This window comes from Lathyrus oleraceus, chromosome 5 (assembly GCF_024323335.1).
Source record: "Lathyrus oleraceus cultivar Zhongwan6 chromosome 5, CAAS_Psat_ZW6_1.0, whole genome shotgun sequence".
Lineage (NCBI taxonomy): Eukaryota > Viridiplantae > Streptophyta > Magnoliopsida > Fabales > Fabaceae > Lathyrus > Lathyrus oleraceus.
Window position 1 is genome coordinate 330,001,828 of NC_066583.1, and position 19,824 is coordinate 330,021,651.

Below are 19,824 nucleotides of genomic sequence, written 5' to 3' on the forward strand. Positions count from 1 at the left end.
GATTAAAGGACATGTACAAAGAGCAACAAATAAAAGATCAACATCGGACATTGTATCAATGACAAGCTCTTCAAATTGAAGAGGTTTAGGTTACACGTGAATAAGACTTGCAATTGTTTGCAGCGGATGATGATCAGCTTCTCTAAACTCATGAGAGAATCAAAGGAAAGGGGACCATTGCACAATTCTACCAAACTTTCCATTTCATCCAAATATAGTATAACTAATTTGGAGAACACAATTGTTACTTGAGAATTACCATGCTTAGTGTCAATGAGACACTTAAGCTTTGGAATGCAACTCAATCTAAGCTCGACTAGATCATTCATACCATGATCCATAGGAACAATCTCAGGTATGATATTTATCCATCCCCGCCAGATTCCTCTTAGTACAAGAACCTCTGCTGCTTGAATACAATCCTTGAGTTTTTTTTCAGAGAGTAAATGTTCATTTTTTTGATGTAAAAGAGACACACATTTTGATAGTGAATCATCCACAAATCTCCCATTATCATCCACTATAAATCTTTGTAACATTGGGAAGGATATTTCTCGGCAACAATCATTAAAACTGGTTATGAAATACAACTCTTCAAGTGAGGAGCATCCTCCAATCACTTTAAATGGATTATTCCTTCTAATTTCACAAAATCTCAAATTCAATAATCTAAGATTCGGTAGTTTTTCCATTCCTTCTGGAAATTCATTAATTTCACACATATCCAAATCAAGTGTCTAAAGACTTTGCAGATTTCCCAAAATAGAGATATCACCTAAATCAACACCATTAAAAAGAAGAGATCGAATATTCTTCCACAACAGAATTGATTGATCTAATGATAGATTTGTTGGATAAATATAACTAAAGAAATGAAAAACACAAAGGCCACTAATATTTTCAAAAAATGAATTTGGGACTTCGATTTTCTCCTTGTGCCAATAATCATCATCACTGTCGATATGGACAATTAGAATTTGGAGCTTTGAACTCTCAAGCTTGCACAATATCACGTCTTTTAGCTTTCCTTCGCATAACAAATATTTAATACTCTTCTCCCTTTCAACCATTGTTTTTTTATTTTTATCATACAACTTTACTGTTTGAATCTCTTTGTTTGCTATCCATTGGGCTGCATCACGAACCAAGTCATGCATTTTCACTGTATCATCATCGACCTCCAACAATAAACAAGAATCTAGGAGTTTATTTTTGGATATAACTACTTGACTTCGAGCATCTTCGTAGCTGCCATAATCTTCCCCGAAAAGGCCAGCTCTTATGCCAAGTCTGATTAAACTTTCAGTAGGAATTTTTTCATCTTCTCGAAATACAGAACACAGCAGGAATAGTCTCTTTGCCTTTCCATCGTTCATATTATCATAGCTAAACTTCAAGCATTCATATATTTTAACCAAATCATCATCATCATCAATATCATGCATTGAAGCATATTTCTGCAAGGATTTTAAGGCAACATCCCATTCTTCCCGATGTTGTTTTCCCCTCAAACTACTTGCGATAACAGCAATTGCAATTGGTAATCCTTTGCATTCGTCTGCAATTTTACGACCCTTGTCTAGCAAAAGCTCTGACTCTGATTAAAGGAAGTGTACAAAGAGCAACAACCAAAAGAGCGCACTCCAGGATCTGAAACTTTTAGACTCTGATGTAATCAATCAGGAAGACATCAAGAACCTCTGAAGACAGTCAACTGCAAGCAACTATCTGAAGATATACTCGCAGAACAGAAACTCGGATATCTGAACCTTATGATTCAGAAACGATTTCCAAAGACTTAGGTATGAAGACTTCCGCTTATGGCAAGAATCTAATTTTGGAAGAAAGTTATAGCGCCCCAAAACTGCTTTGGAAAGAACATAGAGATTAATGACATTAATCAACCATCATTGCTAAAGATCCTTTCATTATACGGTCTCCTCATCACTCCTATATATAGGATGGATCATTTCACTAAGTATACAACAGAAACACACGAGAATACAAAACTACTTTCATATATTTTACTCATTCTCTTTTTCACACGAATTGCTGCTTTAAAGTGTGAATATTTCGTTTGCTCTTACTTTGTGTAATTTCTGCTTACCTAGAAGCACTAAGCATTACTGCAATTCTAATTAATTGTTGAATTCTCCTCAAGTGGCTTGTGAAGTCTGTAAACTTGAGAGGGATAAGAGATCTTTATCCTCTTAGATGATCATTGTTGTAATCTTTCAAGATTAATAGATTAAGTCCTTATTGAAGGCGAAATCACCTTGGTCGGGTGGACTGGAGTAGCTTTGAATTTCTAACGAACCAGTATAAAAATTCCGTGTTGATATCCTTTATTTTTCGCGTGTGTTTATTTCCCAAATTTTTTTATTATCAGTTAAAACAATTCAAACCCTCTTTCTTGTTTTTCTCTACCTTCAATATGACCTATCAAAGTCTTTTAGATCACCTTGGACCAGACGATGTATTACAACTAAACTATTCATCATCTCAGTAATTTATTTTTAATATTAACCATTTAATAATATATTTTTCCACTACAGTTTATTTGGAGGCAACATCTGAGTATGGAACATGAAATTAACCATGAAGATGTTGCTGTTTGGACTGCAAAAACAACAATAATCAGGTTCACTAGTGTGGAGATGCACCATATTGAACGTGTCAAACTACAACTCGACATGCATCAACAAATCCTAGATTCCCAAACGTGTTTGGGACAATGGCATCAACTTAGTGTCGATGCCCAGTGGAACTTCTCTGATTGGAAAAACTTCGCCAAAGATGTGTGTCGTCATTGGAAGTGTCGTCATCAATGGGTCATAAACAAAGTTGTCGTGCCATTCGAATATAAACCAACTCATAATTATATAAATTTGTATACATCAGTTACAATAACTTAGTTTGTCGGAACCGAGGTATTTGATCGATCCACGCCAACGAGCTTCATCATCAAACGCCCAACATGATTACCAACACACCTACACCCAACAACAAACCAAACTATATTACCAACCCAACTACACCTAACAACCAACCCAACAACATTACTAATTCACATGCACCTAACAAATAACCGAACATGATTACTAACCCACCTACACCCAAACTTGCGACCAATACATGTCACACCCAAACACAAAACCAAGAACATGACTCATACCACCGACAAACATATGCTTCCACCATATCTTACCATAGCACCGAAGAAGCATGTGATACCACAATGTCTACCATTGCATCCAACCAACGTACAACCAAACATCATCCCATCAAAGCACTCAAACATCACACCACAAAAGCACCCAACCAACACATGTCTATCAAACATTGCGACAACCATTGCTTCGTTTCCAAAACGAATCAATGTCTCAATTCAACCGACCATCCCGCTCACCCATAACCCAACCAACACGACCAAACTATGATGACATTGACACCAAACTCGAATACGACAATGCGTCCTAACTAAGCTGGGAAAAGATGCTAGATTTAATGGATAACACTAATATCCTAGGGACCTCGCACCAAATACCTCAAGTGAATCCTGGGAGGCACCAAACACCTCAGGTGAATCATGGGAGACCTCAACAGCGAAGGGCGTTGTCTGGGTGTGGAACTGATGGTCATTATGATCAAGCGAGTCGTCAAAATGTGTGTACCAAATTTTCCCGCATGTCATTATATTTAAACTAATTAACAATAGTAATAATTTTTTTTTATTTCCCAAAATTTTTATCATTATTTAATTGTAAATTTAATTTTAAAAAATAAAATAAAAATGAATACACATTGGCGCCAGACCAATTGGTGCATGCGTATAGCAGTTGCTCATAGATGCCAATGGGTTTGGCGCATTAGTGGTGAAGGCGTAACAAGTGTGTGTGTGTCGTCTAGGTGTATTTTTGAGTGCATACGCACATATGTGTGGCATCTTTTCTTTGTTGCAAAATTATTTTGTTTAAAACATGAGTATTTTGGTATATTTGGGGAAAAGATGATTATTGTGGTAAGAAAGTTAAAAAAAAAATCATGAAAAAAATTTCTAAAATTTATAGTTAGAGGTGATTTTTTAAAAATATTTTTCATTTCTTCCTGACAACTTATAATCTTTTAGTTGAATTTGAAAATATTTTTTCTTCAAAATAACATTTTATAATTAAAAATGAAATTAAGAAATTAAAAAAAAAAGTAAAACTTTCTCACCTCTATGTATAAATCTCCACTTAATTGTATTTTTAAATATCTATAAATCTCCATTTAATTTAAGATATTTTATTTATTTTTGTTTATAGAAATATAATAATTTATATTATTATAAAAATAAAAAATAATTATAAATGATATTTTTTGTTATTTAATTTTTATTTATTTATTATTGTTTTTATAGGTTTAATATCTATTTTAGTTCTGTATGTTAATCTAAAAATTTTAATCCTAATTTATAAAAAAAGATTGTATTGGTTATTTAAAGACACATAATGTTATTTTTTCCGAACAATTATTGATTAATTTACCAATCAAAGTAAACTTGAAACTTTTTACAATTTGTAGGGATTTATACATAATAGTAGGTTTTACTAAAAAATTCTTCTAGGGATTTATACATAATAGTAGGTTTTACTAAAACTTTTTTGATTCTTTTCTTCTCCAAAAAGAAATAAGAAGAAAGTTCAAGTTATGCCTTGCTTAACTCGTTTTCATCACTCAATGAATGCACTTTACGTGTTTGTAATAATGTTTCTTCTAAACATGTATATGAGTTGTAAGAAACCAAAAGAGAGAAAGAAGAACTTGAATTGCATTGAACACTAGAAGATTGTTCATACTACTTCGCTCAAAGTTGGGAATACGGTAAATCACAATCATATGATTTTTTATTTTATTTTTTAATTTTTAGAATTAGCTTTTCTTCATAACCTATATGATCAATGTCACCTTAGAATGTTTTCAATTTTATTTCATGTTTTCATAAATAACACTAGCATGTACAATACCCTTTCATGATTAAACTATTATGAATTATGATTAATCTATGATGTAATCTCTGCTGCTCTTTGTTTGCTGTAGAACTTGAACTGAAGTGTGCACTACATATTGGAGAAAGAAGATTAATTGTTCATTCAACTTGAGCTTGCATTGAAAGTGGTGAAAATAAAAATAAGGTAAAAAAATAGCATATGGTTGCCTTTCTTTTTAATATTTTGTTGTTGCTCATAACCCAGAATTATTATATCACCATAGACAACTTATGTTCATAAACAATTACCTCAAATATATAATAATTATTACATGATTCCTTTTTATATTGTTGGATATTCTATGGATATTTTATTTTTTCTATAATGCATATATCATGGGATGCTGAGAAATATTTTACTTTGAGGGGTGCATGTAAGTGGACGAGCTCACAGGAGAGAGATTGTTGTGATAGAAGTGTGAGTTAGAAGTTCCACATCATTTGAAAAAGTGGAGATAAAGAAATATATAACTGAGAGGATCCATAATGAAATTCTAGTTATCAGACTTTAGATGTCACACGGGTTGTTATGACATCCAATTCTGCACAGACAAGAATTAAGCAGAACTTAAAAGTAAGTGCAGTAAATAACCCAAGTAATTGTTTACCCAGTTCAGTTCAACATGACCTACATCTGGGGGCTACCAAGCCAGAGAGGAAATCAACTATCAGTAGTATTAATTCAAAGCTAAACTCACCCATTTACAACTTGTCACTTAATCCCTACCCAATGCAATTTCAATCTTACTCTAAGATCAGAGTTCCTACTCACTCCCCCTCAATCACCTCAGTGATTACTTCCTTTAATCAATATTAAAGACAACTTTGAAGTCACACTTCAAACAACTCTTGATTGTGCTTAACAGCTTTAATCAAGATACACAGCACTCACGCTTAAAAGCTTTGAGCGACACAACACTTACAACTCAATGAACACCCTATGCCAAAGCAATCATCAACGTGATAATGGCTTGGCTTACAAGATATGTCTAATACAAGACTCACAAAAATACAGCAGTGAAGTATGATGGACACACTAAATCTTCACGCCTCAAAATCCCCAAAATCTGAATGAAGGAACGACTTCCTTTTATATTGCAGTACCTGGGCTTTTGCACTTGTATTCTCCTGAATTTAAGGTCACGCGAGTTCACATAAATTCAACATCTAGGTTACTAACAAATAGGCTATTTGTTAGGTTCATTAAATGTAGCTTGGTTGTTGATTTCCTGGATTTTCTCTAAGTTGTTGAATCCCTGAAGAATAGCCTGAGAAAAAGCTGAAACAGAAAACTGAACAACCTACAATATAGCATATGCTGTCAGGAATGAATGTCACGACATTCAGCTTGACATCAAGGATCATATGCTGAGTCTGTTTTTCCAGAAAACAGACTGTACAATTTTGCTGACCTGTATATGACCAAAATGACCATACTACAGTAACAGCTTACATTAATAGATGTCAAAGTATCCAATTTGACATTTACACATTTGGCCTTAAGTCAGTTCTGTTATCCTCTTGAAGAACAGACTAAGTAACATGCTGAAGTATAGCAGAACACCACTCTGTCTAATGTTCAGTATATGCTGTCAATGATGAATGTCATAACATCCATTTTGACATTCAGTCAGTAGGCCTTATGCCAGGTCTGGTCTTTCCTTGATAACCAGACTGGAAATAAATACTAAGTTCTAACAGAACACCAGCTGTTCTATTCCTTAGTATCTGCTGACAGGTATGAATGTCACAGCATCCAGTTTGACATTCAATAAATCCTATATTAGCTAATCCTGCAGTAACTACTCAAGTGTGTCATGACATCAGTCAAGACATCAGAGTACAGTTAGTTATTCTAACCTACAACGCAGTCACACATACACACCATGTCATGACATCAGTCAAGACATTAGTAACCAGCTAGTGTTTTACCATATAATGCAGCCAATTAAACACCTACAAACTCCCCCTTTGGCAAATTTTTGACTAAAACACTTTGATCCCCATAACAGAGTTCATAGCAGCGGAATCACACATCTAGCAGGAAATAAACCTAGCTAACACACTCAAAGTGGCAGCACACTCACACACATGGAAGTTAAATAAAAACTTCACATAACAGCACACATACAGAAGTTAAATAAAAACTTCTAATTGCAGCACACATACAGAGGAACAGAAGTTAAATACAACACTTCAACACACATCAGCTGCAGGGGAAGGAAGTTAAATAAAAACTTCACACACACATCAGCATACAACCAGAAGTTAAATAAAAACTTCATCACACACCAGCTGCAGGAGGGAAAGTAGAGTCTGTCATGGATATCTGTTTAGCAAGATACTCTGTTGTCTTGGGGTATCACCTGTTACTCCCCCTTTTTGTCAAAAATGTTGCCAAAGCAACACTTTAAATTACAAGCCAACACCATAAACAGAATTAAAAAAATGACAGAATTACAGACAATGATTTATTCCTCAGCCTCATCATCAGCCTCCTCTTCAGAACTGGCCTCCTCCTCATCCTCAGAACTTTGCCTAGCAGCTTCATTCGTATCCTCAGCAGACGTCTCCAATTGAAAGATCAGCTTTTCCAACGCAAGCTTCCTAGACTCCAGCTCTTTGCAAGTCTCTCTGAGCACTGCAATGACAGCAGCTTTATCTGGTTGGTTGCTAGCTTTGGATGCTTCTTCCGATGTCATGACAATGTCAGGAACATGCTTGCCCTGGAACAGTTTGTAGCTGAAGGCCAATGGACTCACTCTTCTTTTCACAAAGTCATTGTCTGTCAGGATGTGTGGGAATTGATTCAGCACAATACCACATATGAGAGATGGAAAGGCTATAGGTCCCTTCACACTGAAACTCCCAGCATGTTTCATGGTCTGATCAAAGATGTAGGTGCCATAATCCACCTTTGCCTTGGTTCCCACAACATATATGAACTTTCCCAACATCACAGACACAGTTGACTTGTGATTTGTGGGTACCCAGTTGGCTGCTCCAACTTTGTGTAACATGGCATACTTCACACTGAGTTGGCTGGCCACCAGCTTCCCTTTGAGAGGCCATTTCCGGACTTGCTTTGTTGTGATGACTTGACATATTCTGTTGTCAGTCACTTCAAGCTCTGGTTGCACTTCATCTGCTCTTCCCAAGTACAGATTGATTACTGAGGGGGAAAAGGTCACACACTTGCCACGCACATAGACCTTTCTAAATTCTCTGGACTTCCCATCAGCACACTCCTCAGATAGATTGACAATGAACTCCTTCACCAAAGTCTCATAGCACTTAGGGAGTTGAGTCACAGTTCTCATCAGCCCTGCCTCTTTAATGAGGTCCACAATCTCCTTGCACTCTAAGGCGTTCTGAGCCAGTTCCCTCTCCAAGGCCAGCCTCTTGTGGTAGACATACTTCCACCTGTTCACACTAGAGGCAAAGTGGAAGGACACATTGTCTATAGGTACCTCTGGAACACTAGCAGCCAACTTGCTAGAGGTTGGCTTTTTCCTGGACAGGGATGTTGTGACATCACAGGGAACATCCGAGTCAGATTCCACCACAACAACCTTGGTCTTCAGTTTCTTGGGCACCTCTTTGCTCCAAGGTTTTGCAGGTCCATGTCCTTTTCTCTTGCGTGCACTCTCTGTCACTGTTTGCTTGGGAGAGGTTGTCTCATCAACTTCCTTGGTTGGGGACTTTTGCACAACTGTCTTTTTCTCTCTCCTAGTCATGACCCTCTTGGCTATGCTAGGGATGACTGAGGCCAACAGTTCATTATCAGAGAACTCTTCCAGGTTGACTGTGTCAGCTCTAGGGTTGGCATCAACAGCTTGAGTGACACTAACCTTCTCACCTCTCACTTTGCTCACAGGTTTATCATTCTTAGGACCCTCTTCAGGTAGTCCAGACACATTCTCTCTTAACACAACTGCGGTTTCACGACATGCACCATCATCGGGTATGATAGTGGTCAAGGGAACGGAAACCCTGATTACCGGACAAAATCTTTGTGACAATAGAGGCAATGGCATTATGCACATACCTCGATCCTTCCTTGGAAGGTTTGTCCAGAGCGATAGCTGAGGAGTTTCTGGAGACCGTTTCTTTTGGTCTTCTTGCATGGGAAGACGTTGCAGCGTTGACACCAACTTCCTCCCGGTTAGGGTTGCCAAACTCCGTGCTGTGTGAATCGGACACGGTAGTGTAGGAGGTGGTATCGGATTGATGTGCCATGCTGAATATCTCAGAGGGAAGTTGAACCGTTTCTTTGGAAGAAGGTTTGCACGAATGAGGGTTTAAGCAACGGAATGTGAAACGCTTGATGCAAGAGTAAGGTCTGTTAGCTTTTGACCACTCAGAGCGCACTATTTGTTGTTTAATAATTTGACTTACTAAACAATAGCTACTTAACTTCATTAGTTGCTATAAGTTATCAGACGTACACATTCCCTCTTTGCCCTTACTATTGTCAAACTGAGTAACGTACAATGTCATGACATTCCGGGTGACATTGTACTCAGTCTGCATCAGGTTCCTCCATACTAGGGTTGACCACCTGCTACCAGACGCTAGGTAATCAGTTTCTGCAGACGACAATAGTACACACCTCTGTTTATCCCTTGCTGTCATATCATTTGAATGATGACCAATAGGTGCGAATGACTCATGACTTTCAATCAGGCATTTTCCACAGTCTGTCCTTTTATCTAAAGACAGATATGGGACTCCTCTCATAGTTCCCTTGGAAGGGCTCTTCTTCATTCCTTTTACATGAAGTTGATCAAGTCTTCCATGTCCCAGCTTCCCTTCCTGATCTCCCTTGATTAAGGGGCACTTGGGAAAGTAGAGTGAGTCTTTGGATTTCCATAGATAGCAATTATCTTTGGATCTGTCTCCTCTCATCACTTCCTGATTGCAACCATCCAACACCACACATCCTCCCTTAGTAAATTCCACCTTGCATCCTTGGTCACATAGCTGACTTATGCTTATGAGGTTTACAGTCAGTCCTTTTACTAACAGTACATCACTCAGTTTTGGAGCTTCAGGACAGTCCAGCTTACCAACACCCTTGACTTCTCCTTTAGTTACATCACCAAATGTCACAAACTTGGTGGTAGGAGGTTGTAGATTCACCACTAGGTTGCTCATCCCAGTCATATGCCTTGAGCAGCCGCTATCAAGGTACCAGTCTTGTCTGATAGGTGCCCTTGGAGATGTGTGAGCAAGGTTAGCAACACATTGTTAATTCTCAGGAGAGGAATGAAGCTTAGTTGCCTGCTGCTTAGGATTGACCAGAAGTGTCTGTTTAGCCGCCCATGTTTGTTTCTTAATGGGGACATTATGCTTAGACACCTTCTTCTTAGGCCTACCTTGCGAGGTCTGGTTTGGGTAACCATGCAGCCTATAGCAAAAGGGTTTTATGTGACCAAATCTACCACAGTAATGACATCTCCATCTCTTAAATTTCTTCTTCTGATGATTGCTCATTCTGGTTCTCCGATGTTGAGACATTGGATGTGACTTCTGTTTGAATTTCTGAACTTCAGCCTTAGATGTTTTGAGTTCAGATGAAGAATTCTTAGTGAATCCTAAACCAGACATGGCTCCTGACTTCTGTCTCACCTTTAGGATTTCTTCCAAGGTGTCAGATCCTTTATTCAACACTTTGATGGATTTGGTCAATTTGTCTAGCTTAGAAGTTAGCAGAGAAATCTCACCATTCAGACCCTCTATGACTTTCAGCTGCTCCTGTTTCTCAGCTTCTAGCTCTTTGATGAGTTTCTTCTGCTTTTCTCCTTGGATACATACTTCTGCACTTTTAACACATAGTTCTTTATATGAGGCAGCAAGTTCATCCAAGGTGAGCTCATCTCCACTTGAGTCATCCTCTGAGGCACAGACACTGGTCAGAGCTGTGACATGTTTAGCAGATTCTCCTTCAGATTCACTCTCAGTGTCTTCTTCTGACCAGGTGGCAGATAGCCCTTTCCTTTGCATATTGAGAAAGGTAGGGCATTCAGCCTTAATATGACCATATCCTTCACATCCATGGCACTGGATTCCCTTGCCTTGGTTACACTTTTCTTCAGAAGTTGATCTTTTCTTTATGTCAGACGGAATGTTATGGACATTAGGTCTACCATGTTGATCAACATTCTTTATGAACTTGTTGAACTGTCTTCCAAGCATGGCTATGGCTTCAGAGATGCTTCCATTTCCTCCACTGTTTCCTTCTTCTGACTTCTCTTCAGTGTTAGAAACAAATGCTATGCTTTTGTTCTTCCTGTCAGCATCCTCACATAAGCCCGATTCAAAGGTTTGGAGGGAACCAATGAGCTCATCTACCTTCATCTTGCAAATATCTTGAGCCTCTTCTATGGCTGTGACCTTCATAGCAAATCTCTTAGGCAAGGACCTGAGAATCTTTCTTACAAGTTTCTCTTCAGCCATTTTCTCACCTAGTCCACCAGAGGTGTTTGCAATTTCAAGAATATTCATTTGAAAGTCATGAATAGTCTCATCCTCTTTCATCCTCAGATTTTCAAACTTGGTGGTCAGCATCTGAAGTTTGGACATCTTCACCTTGGAAGTACCTTCATGAGTTACCTTGAGGGTATCCCAAACTTCCTTAGCTAGTTCACAATGGTGCACCAGCCTGAAGATGTTTTTACTGATTCCATTGAACAATGCATTCAAGGCCTTGGAATTTCCAAGAGTTAATGCCTCTTGCTCCTTGTCCCACTCTTCTTCAGGAATCTGCACACTGACTCCATCTTCACCTGTCTTCGTTGGATGTTCCCATCCTTTGTTGACAGCTCTCAAGACTTTGCTATCTAGAGACCTTAAGAAGGCTATCATACGAGGCTTCCAGTCATCATAATTAGAGCCATCCAACATGGGAGGTCTATTTGAGTGTCATATATCCTTGTCCATGGTACTAGAAAGTAACTTCCCTAGATCTCACCCAGAAATTTACAGGCAGGGTGCCTGCTCTGATGCCAATTGAAATTCTAGTTATCAGACTTTAGATGTCACACGGGTTGTTATGACATCCAATTCTGCACAGACAAGAATTAAGTAGAACTTAAAAGTAAGTGCAGTAAATAACTCAAGTAATTGTTTACCCAGTTCAGTCCAACATGACCTACATCTGGGGGCTACCAAGCCAGGGAGGAAATCCACTATCAGTAGTATTAATTCAAAGCTAAACTCACCCGTTTACAACTTGTCACTTAATCCCTACCCAATGCAATTTCAATCTTACTCTAAGATCAGAGTTCCTACTCACTCCCCCTCAATCACCTCAGTGATTACTACCTTTAATCAATATTAAAGACAACTTTGAAGTCACACTTCAAACAACTCTTGATTGTGCTTAACAGCTTTAATCAAGATACATAGCACTCACGCTTAAAAGCTTTGAGCGACACAACACTTACAACTCAATGAACACCCTATGCCAAAGCAATCATCAACGTGATAATGGCTTGGCTTACAAGATATGTCTAATACAAGACTCACAAAAATACAGCAGTGAAGTATGATGGACACACTAAATCTTCACGCCTCAAAATCCCCAAAATCTGAATGAAGGAACGACTTCCTTTTATATTGCAGTACCTGGGCTTTTGCACTTGTATTCTCCTGAATTTAAGGTCACGCGAGTTCCCATAAATTCAACATCTAGGTTACTAACAAATAGGCTATTTGTTAGGTTCATTAAATGTAGCTTGGTTGTTGATTTCCTGGATTTTCTCTAAGCTGTTGAATCCCTGAAGAATAGCCTGAGAAAAAGCTGAAACAGAAAACTGAACAACCTACAATATAGCATATGCTGTCAGGAATGAATGTCACGACATTCAGCTTGACATCAAGGATCATATGCTGAGTCTGTTTTTCCAGAAAACAGACTGTACAATTTTGCTGACCTGTATATGACCAAAATGACCATACTAAGTAACAACTTACATTAATAGATGTCAAAGTATCCAATTTGACATTTACACATTTGGCCTTAAGTCTGTTCTGTTATCCTCTTGAAGAACAGACTAAGTAACATGCTGAAGTATAGCAAAACACCACTCTGTCTAATGTTCAGTATATGCTGTCAATGATGAATGTCATAACATCCATTTTGACATTCAGTCAGTAGGCCTTATGCCAGGTCTGGTCTTTCCTTGATAACCAGACTGGAAATAAATACTAAGTTCTAACAGAACACCAGCTGTTCTATTCCTTAGTATCTGCTGACAGGTATGAATGTCACAGCATCCAGTTTGACATTCAATAAATCCTGTATTAGCTAATCCTGTAGTAACTACTCAAGTGTGTCATGACATCAGTCAAGACATCAGAGTACAGTTAGTTATTCTAACCTACAATGCAGTCACACATACACACCATGTCATGACATCAGTCAAGACATTAGTAACCAGCTAGTGTTTTACCATATAATGCAGCCAATTAAACACTTACACATAAACCTAATTCCTTAAGGTATAAGGTGAAGATGTGATGTCTCTCACTTATATGACTGCTCTTAACCCTATGTGGATGCCCCTGTTACGACTCATCATTTATTCTTAATTTTGATAACCCTATCAATCCTACATTTGTTGCTCGACTTTATGCAATGCTCAACATTTATTCTTAATTTTGATATATTGGAGTAATGTTGAACATTTATGCCTAACTTTGATCTATTGAAAATGATTTAGATGGCTAGTTTTCTGAGTGATTACGCGAAGAAAAATGTGGAGAAATTGATAGATGGAGCGCTCAAAGAATTACGATATATATGTTGTTTCACTTGCATTGCTAAGGAATTTGAAGAAAAGAAAGTTAGGTTGGAAGCAGAAAGGACAAGTGTTGGGCAACGTGTTCAAGTTGCAAAAAGAAGAGGTGAAGATGTTCAAGCTACTGCTCTTTTTTGGGAAGATGAAGCTGATAAGATCATTCAAGAAGACACCAAAACAAAACAAAAATGCTTTTTTGGATTATGTCCTGATTGCATTTGGCTATACAAAAGGGGAAAGGAATTGGAAATTAAGAAAGAGCAAATAAGTTTTTTTATGGAAACTGGAAAGGAACTTGCAATAGGTCTCCCTGCTCCTCTTCCAGATGTTGAACGATATTCATCTCGACACTATATTTCTTTTAAAAGTAGAGAATCGAAATATAATGAGCTTTTGGATGCACTGAAAGATGAAAACAATTATATAATAGGGTTGCAAGGGATGGGGGGAACAGGAAAAACTACATTGTCCAAAGAAGTGGGTAAGATACTTAAGCAATCCAGACAATTTACGTGCATTATTGTTACGACAGTGTCATTTTCTCCTGATATTAAAAAGATTCAAGATGATATTGCTGGGCCCTTGGGATTGAAGTTTGATGACTGTAGTGAATCAGACCGACCTAAAAAACTATGGAAAAGATTAACAAATGGTGAAAAGATTCTTGTAATACTTGATGATGTTTGGGGAGATATTGATTTTGAAGAAATAGGGATTCCATATAGTGACAATCACAAAGGTTGTAGAGTTCTTGTAACCACGCGCAATGTGGAGGTATGCAACACATTAGGATGCAGTAAGACAATCAGATTGGAGCTCTTGTCTTCAGATGATGCATGGGAAATGTTCAAACGACATGCTGGTCTGACTGAAACTTCAACTAGAAGTTTGCTAGACAAGGGTCGTAAAATTGCAGACGAATGCAAAGGATTACCAATTGCAATTGCTGTTATCGCAAGTAGTTTGAGGGGAAAACAACATCGGGAAGAATGGGATTTTGCCTTAAAATCCTTGCAGAAATATGCTTCAATGCATGATATTGATGATGATGATGATGATTTGGTTAAAATATATGAACGCTTGAAGTTTAGCTATGATAATATGAACGATGGAAAGGCAAAGAGACTATTCCTGTTGTGTTCTGTATTTCGAGAAGATGAAGAAATTCCTACTGAAAGTTTAATCAGACTTGGCATAGGAGCTGGCCTTTTCGGGGAAGATTATGGCAGCTACGAAGATGCTCGAAGTCAAGTAGTTATATCCAAAAATAAACTCCTAGATTCTTGTTTATTGTTGGAGGTCGATGATGATAGAGTGAAAATGCATGACTTGGTTCGTGATGCAGCCCAATGGATAGCAAACAAAGAGATTCAAACAGTAAAGTTGTATGATAAAAATAAAAAAAGAATGGTTGAAAGGGAGAAGAGTATTAAATATTTGTTATGCGAAGGAAAGCTAAAAGACGTGATATTGTGCAAGCTTGAGAGTTCAAAGCTCCAAATTCTAATTGTCAATATCGACAGTGATGATGATGATAGGCACAAGGAGAAAATCGAAGTCCCAAATTCATTTTTTAAAAATATTAGTGGCCTTCGTGTTTTTCATTTCTCTAGTTATATTTATCCAACAAATCTATCATTACCTCACTCAATTCAGTTGTTGAAGAATATTCGATCTCTTCTTTTTCATGGTTTTGATTTAGGTGATATCTCTATTTTGGGAAATCTGCAAAGTCTTGAGACACTTGATTTGGGAATGTGTGAAATTAATGAATTTCCAGAAGGAATGGCAAAACTACCGAATCTTAGATTATTGAGTTTGAGATTTTGTGAAATTAGAAGGAATAATCCATTTAAAGTGATTGAAGGATGCTCCTCACTTGAAGAGTTGTATTTCATAACCAGTTTTAATGATTGTTGCCGAGAAATATCCTTCCCACTGTTACAAAGATTTATAGTGGATGATGGGTATACAAATGAGAATGTGTCAGTATCAAAATATTTGTCTCTTTTAGACAAAAAAGATAAATATTTACTCCCCAAAAAACAATTCAAGGACTGTATACAAGCAGTAGAGGTTCTTAGACTAACAGATGGAATCTGGTGGGAATGGGTAAATATCATACCGGAAATTGTTCCTATGGATTATGGTATGAATGATCTAGTCGAGCTTAAATTGAGTTGCATTCCAAAGCTTAAGTGTCTCATTGACACTAAGCATGGTAATTCTCAAGTAACAACTGTGTTCTCCAAATTAGTTATACTACATTTGGATGAAATGGAAAGTTTGGTAGAATTGTGCAATGGTCCCCTTTCCTTTGATTCTCTCAAGAGTTTAGAGGAGCTGACCATCATCAGCTGCGATCAATTGCAAAGCTTATTCACGTGCAGCCTAAACCTCTTCAATTTGAAGACATTGTTATTGCTACAATGTCCGATGTTGATCTTCTCCCTATTTCAACTGACTACGTCTGGTAGCCTAGTGTCATTGGAGGTATTGAGAATAACTGGCTGCAAACATCTCGAATACATAATAATAGATGAAAGAAAAGTGAAGGAATCGAGAGGAGAAATAGTTGCTGCTGATGATGATAATGATCGCAAGATGAGTCAAGACTCAATATTTCCAAAACTGAAACATCTATATATTGAACACTGCCATGGATTAAAATTTATATTTTCAATTCAGGATCTTCCGGCACTGGATTTTTTCTCAATATCTGATTGTGAGAAGCTGCAATCCATATTTGGCCATGATTCAATAAATAATTTTCTAAAATGTGATGTTACCACGCCTTCTCCCATTTCTAGAGATGCTTCCAAGCCAGGAAAACAATTAGAACCTTTGAAATGCAGTACCTTTTCATGGACCAATATATGTTGCTTTGGTAAAAAATCAAGGACTACTGAAGATCAACAGCAGGTAAGCCTCTCGCCTTCTGTTATGTTATCTTTTGCTATTTTTTATTAGATATTATAACATTTGTGACTTACATGAGGAAGTTTTCTTTGATTGGTTTGTTAGTTTATTCTAAAATGAAATATTATTTAATTTTTTTTACTTAATCTCAAAAATGTTTTTATCTTACTACTTATTTATTTTAAGCAAGAATTGAGTGGGAACATCGATCATTTTGTTGGTTTGAAAAGTCTCAAGCTATATGATTGCAAAGTAGAAATTATATTACATGAACAACAAATGAACTTATGTTTGGAGTACATTGCGTTGCAGGATCTGCCTTCGAAGACTACCAGCCTTTTGGAGAATTCAATTTCCCTCAATTACCTTACAGTGATAAAAATCAGGCGATGTAAAAAATTGGAAATTGTGTTTTCCACATCTATATTAAGATGCCTACCACAATTGGTTGCTCTAAGAATAGTAGAATGCAAAGAGTTGAAGCATATTATTGAAGATGATTTGGAGAATGACAAATCCATAAATTTTGAGTCTACAAACACATACTTTCCAAAGCTAGAAATACTTATTGTAGGAAACTGCAACAAACTCAAATGTGTCTTTCCGACTTCCGTATGTAAAAAGCTTCCAAAGCTAAAAGTTCTGATAATAAGAGAAGCATATGGGCTGCAACAAATATTCAAAACCGAAGGTGATGATCAGAAACTCGAGATTCCAAATCTGGGAGTTGTATCATTTATCAATCTGCCAAACCTCTCCGATGCTCAAAAAGTGCACTTTGAGGCCGTAAATTATCGATTTCTACATAGTTGTCATAAACTGTCTCTGACTTCAGCATCAAAATCCGACACCATTGATAACATTATTGATCCTTTGTTCGACATAGGTACACACTATATCCAATATTTTTGAAGACTATTACATGTATGCTTTAAATAATTACATATTTTTATGTAATAGTATTTATATAAATTACATATTATTACAGGTTTATGCTTACTTTTTCCCTTAATTTATGAATTTGTGTGTTTGCACATGCACAAAATGCGGGGAAAAATTGAGTAGAACACAGTGAGATGTACATGTCTAAACTTGAAAATGATGATTTATAGTCAGATAGATGTTTTGATTTATTATGATTATGAGTTACTATATACTGATTTTAATCTTCATAATAATTTGTTATAGATTCTGATATCTATATGGAACTCATGGTTCTATTGCAATCGCAACCATTAAAAGAAGCGTACAAAGGCCACCACACCTGGAATCAAAGTCCTACTTCAGAAATCACTAGAGAATTTGCAGATGGGGTTGGGATTGAAGCGGAAGCAGCATTAGGACACATATTGACTTCTCCACAGGTCAATAGTAATCATATCCTATCCATAAAAATTTTGGATAAATTTAATTAATAGTTTGCTTCTGTTCTTTCTAGTTACAGATGTTATTGAATGAACAATCAATGGATCAACAACTATTGACGAACAAACAACATTCACTTGGAGAAACTGAAACGACCAATAAACCTCAGGTATACCTAAAAAGAAATAAAGTATACTTCTGGTGCTTCTTACAAATATATTACAACTTATTTACATTTGCATGCCATGAAATTAGTTGGATGGTTCTGTCACGCCGCCAGAAAAAACTTTAGCAGCAAATTCTTCTATCATTTCAGAAACAAAGAAGGAGCAACCTATACAATTACTTGGTCCTAAACAAATGGTATTTCCCCTCTTTTGCATATAATTTTTTACTCTTTTCCGATGCAGTAATCAATGATCAAGGTATAAGTTTTAAGACAACGTCATTTGTTAATTTGAGTCTAAGCAGGAAGATGTTGATTGCCAAATAGCCACAACCTCTTTGTCCAGTGTCACTACGGAAAACAATGATGAAGGTGAAGAGTCTTTGAATATATTTTTAGAGACCAATGATGAAGGTGAAGACTCTTTGATTAAACTTTCAGAGACCAATGATGAAGGTGAAGACTCTTTGAATATATTTTCCTATCCTACAATTTCTCTAAATGATGATGCTTTCATAAAAGTATGCTCAAATGTTCCTAAAGATGGTGAAAGAGTAGTTTCCAAATCTAAACCCTCTTCTAGCATCATATCTCCTATTGCATTTCAATTTCCTTCAAATTCTTCTAAAGGTATTTTATTGCTTCATTTTATTTTTAATTAATTTTATTTGTTTCTTGTAGTTTCAGAAGACTCTTCTCAAATAGATGAAAATTTAAGTGAGCTGGAGCAACTAGCTTCGAAGAAGCATTTGAATGATGAGAACTTGTGTTTGTTGAATGATTTCCTTGCAAAGCACCCTTGTGTTCGTTTAAGAGATACTTCACTTAGTAATAGATACAAGGGCTATGCCTACAACTTACTTGCTGAGCTATTGAAATTCCTCCAAAGGCATAGTCTGGTCGATGTATTGGGCTCAAGCCGCTCTGAACTTTTCGAGTTATTACAAGATGTGCGCAGCTTTGCTTTTGATAAGGATTGGTTGGATGGTGTCGAAAGGCGTATAATTCAACAAGAGGGGGTTTTAAATGCCCCTATTGGCTATTAGACTTATATTCCTCCAATGAGGGTGTCTAATGAGCATTTGATTTGATTTCGTCTAGAATTATAGAAGATTTGATTATGATTTGTTATTCCACAATAATCTCAAAGATATATTTGTTATTAATTCAGATTCAAACTTAAATCTTCATTTAAATTGATTTGATCTTCAAACAAATGTCAGACAAATCACATAAATATTGTTAAACAATCTGCAACAAATATATGATTGAATCTCAATCATAAATTTTGCACTAAGCAACGTCCATCATGGCCTGTTGACCAAGGTCAAATGTTGTATTGCATAAACCATGTTCCATATATTGTACAAGTACATCCAAATTAACTCTTCTAACTTAATTGTAGATCTTCTCTGTGGAATGAATCTTGAATAGAATAAATCTGAAGCAAAACTACTATATCATTTGTCTGTTGACAGAGACCCGATATTGCAGCATATAGGGACCAAAAGTGTAAATGCAAATTTTTAGAATGATCA

The 19,824-nt window shown here is 36.7% G+C and overlaps 3 protein-coding genes across 5 annotated transcripts; 1 reads left to right on the top strand and 2 right to left on the bottom strand.

Annotated features, from left to right (window-relative positions):
* Positions 1-2: 2 nt before the first annotated feature.
* On the bottom strand, positions 3-7,355 carry LOC127080470 (probable disease resistance protein At1g61300). The gene is made up of 3 exons (XM_051020790.1): positions 7,325-7,355; positions 969-1,597; positions 3-737 (listed from the first exon to the last, which is right to left on the bottom strand). Exons 1-3 carry the CDS (start codon positions 7,353-7,355, stop codon positions 3-5), a joined length of 1,395 nt encoding a protein of 464 aa, XP_050876747.1.
* On the top strand, positions 4,718-19,570 carry LOC127084400 (probable disease resistance protein At4g27220). 3 transcript variants are annotated; one of them, XM_051024839.1, is made up of 9 exons: positions 4,718-4,866; positions 5,083-5,177; positions 13,759-16,758; positions 17,068-17,641; positions 17,944-18,119; positions 18,194-18,289; positions 18,376-18,483; positions 18,592-18,742; positions 18,974-19,570. In XM_051024839.1, exons 3-9 carry the CDS (start codon positions 13,759-13,761, stop codon positions 19,330-19,332), a joined length of 4,464 nt encoding a protein of 1,487 aa, XP_050880796.1. In that variant the 5' UTR covers positions 4,718-4,866; positions 5,083-5,177; the 3' UTR covers positions 19,333-19,570. The 3 variants fall into 3 exon arrangements, with proteins under 3 accessions (XP_050880796.1, XP_050880794.1, XP_050880795.1); XM_051024837.1 differs by having other exon boundaries at positions 18,968-19,568; XM_051024838.1 differs by having other exon boundaries at positions 18,200-18,289; positions 18,968-19,567.
* LOC127080471 (uncharacterized) lies at positions 7,504-9,271 on the bottom strand. Its single transcript, XM_051020791.1, has 3 exons — positions 9,081-9,271; positions 8,503-9,025; positions 7,504-7,758 (listed from the first exon to the last, which is right to left on the bottom strand). Exons 1-3 carry the CDS (start codon positions 9,269-9,271, stop codon positions 7,504-7,506), a joined length of 969 nt encoding a protein of 322 aa, XP_050876748.1.
* Positions 19,571-19,824: the final 254 nt, after the last annotated feature.

Excerpts from the sequence above, each read along its gene's own strand:
- LOC127080470 (XM_051020790.1), bottom strand. The coding sequence starts at position 7,355 with ATGACAGACTCTACTTTCCCTCCTGCAGCTG. Across the intron at positions 1,598-7,324 it reads TACTTTCCCTCCTGCAGCTG|AGTCAGAGCTTTTGCTAGAC; the intron begins GTGTGTGATGAA and ends TCCTTTAATCAG. Across the intron at positions 738-968 it reads CAAAGCTCCAAATTCTAATT|ACACTTGATTTGGATATGTG; the intron begins GTCCATATCGAC and ends CAAAGTCTTTAG.
- LOC127080471 (XM_051020791.1), bottom strand. The coding sequence starts at position 9,271 with ATGGCACATCAATCCGATACCACCTCCTACACTACCGTGTCCGATTCA. Across the intron at positions 9,026-9,080 it reads CCTTCCAAGGAAGGATCGAG|GGTTTCCGTTCCCTTGACCA; the intron begins GTATGTGCATAA and ends TCCGGTAATCAG. Across the intron at positions 7,759-8,502 it reads TGGCTGCTAGTGTTCCAGAG|GGCAAGCATGTTCCTGACAT; the intron begins GTACCTATAGAC and ends AAACTGTTCCAG.
- LOC127084400 (XM_051024837.1), top strand. The coding sequence starts at position 13,759 with ATGGCTAGTTTTCTGAGTGATTACGCGAAGAAAAATGTGGAGAAATTG. Across the intron at positions 18,484-18,591 it reads TACTTGGTCCTAAACAAATG|GAAGATGTTGATTGCCAAAT; the intron begins GTATTTCCCCTC and ends GAGTCTAAGCAG. Across the intron at positions 18,743-18,967 it reads TTCAGAGACCAATGATGAAG|TTTCAGAAGACTCTTCTCAA; the intron begins GTGAAGACTCTT and ends TGTTTCTTGTAG.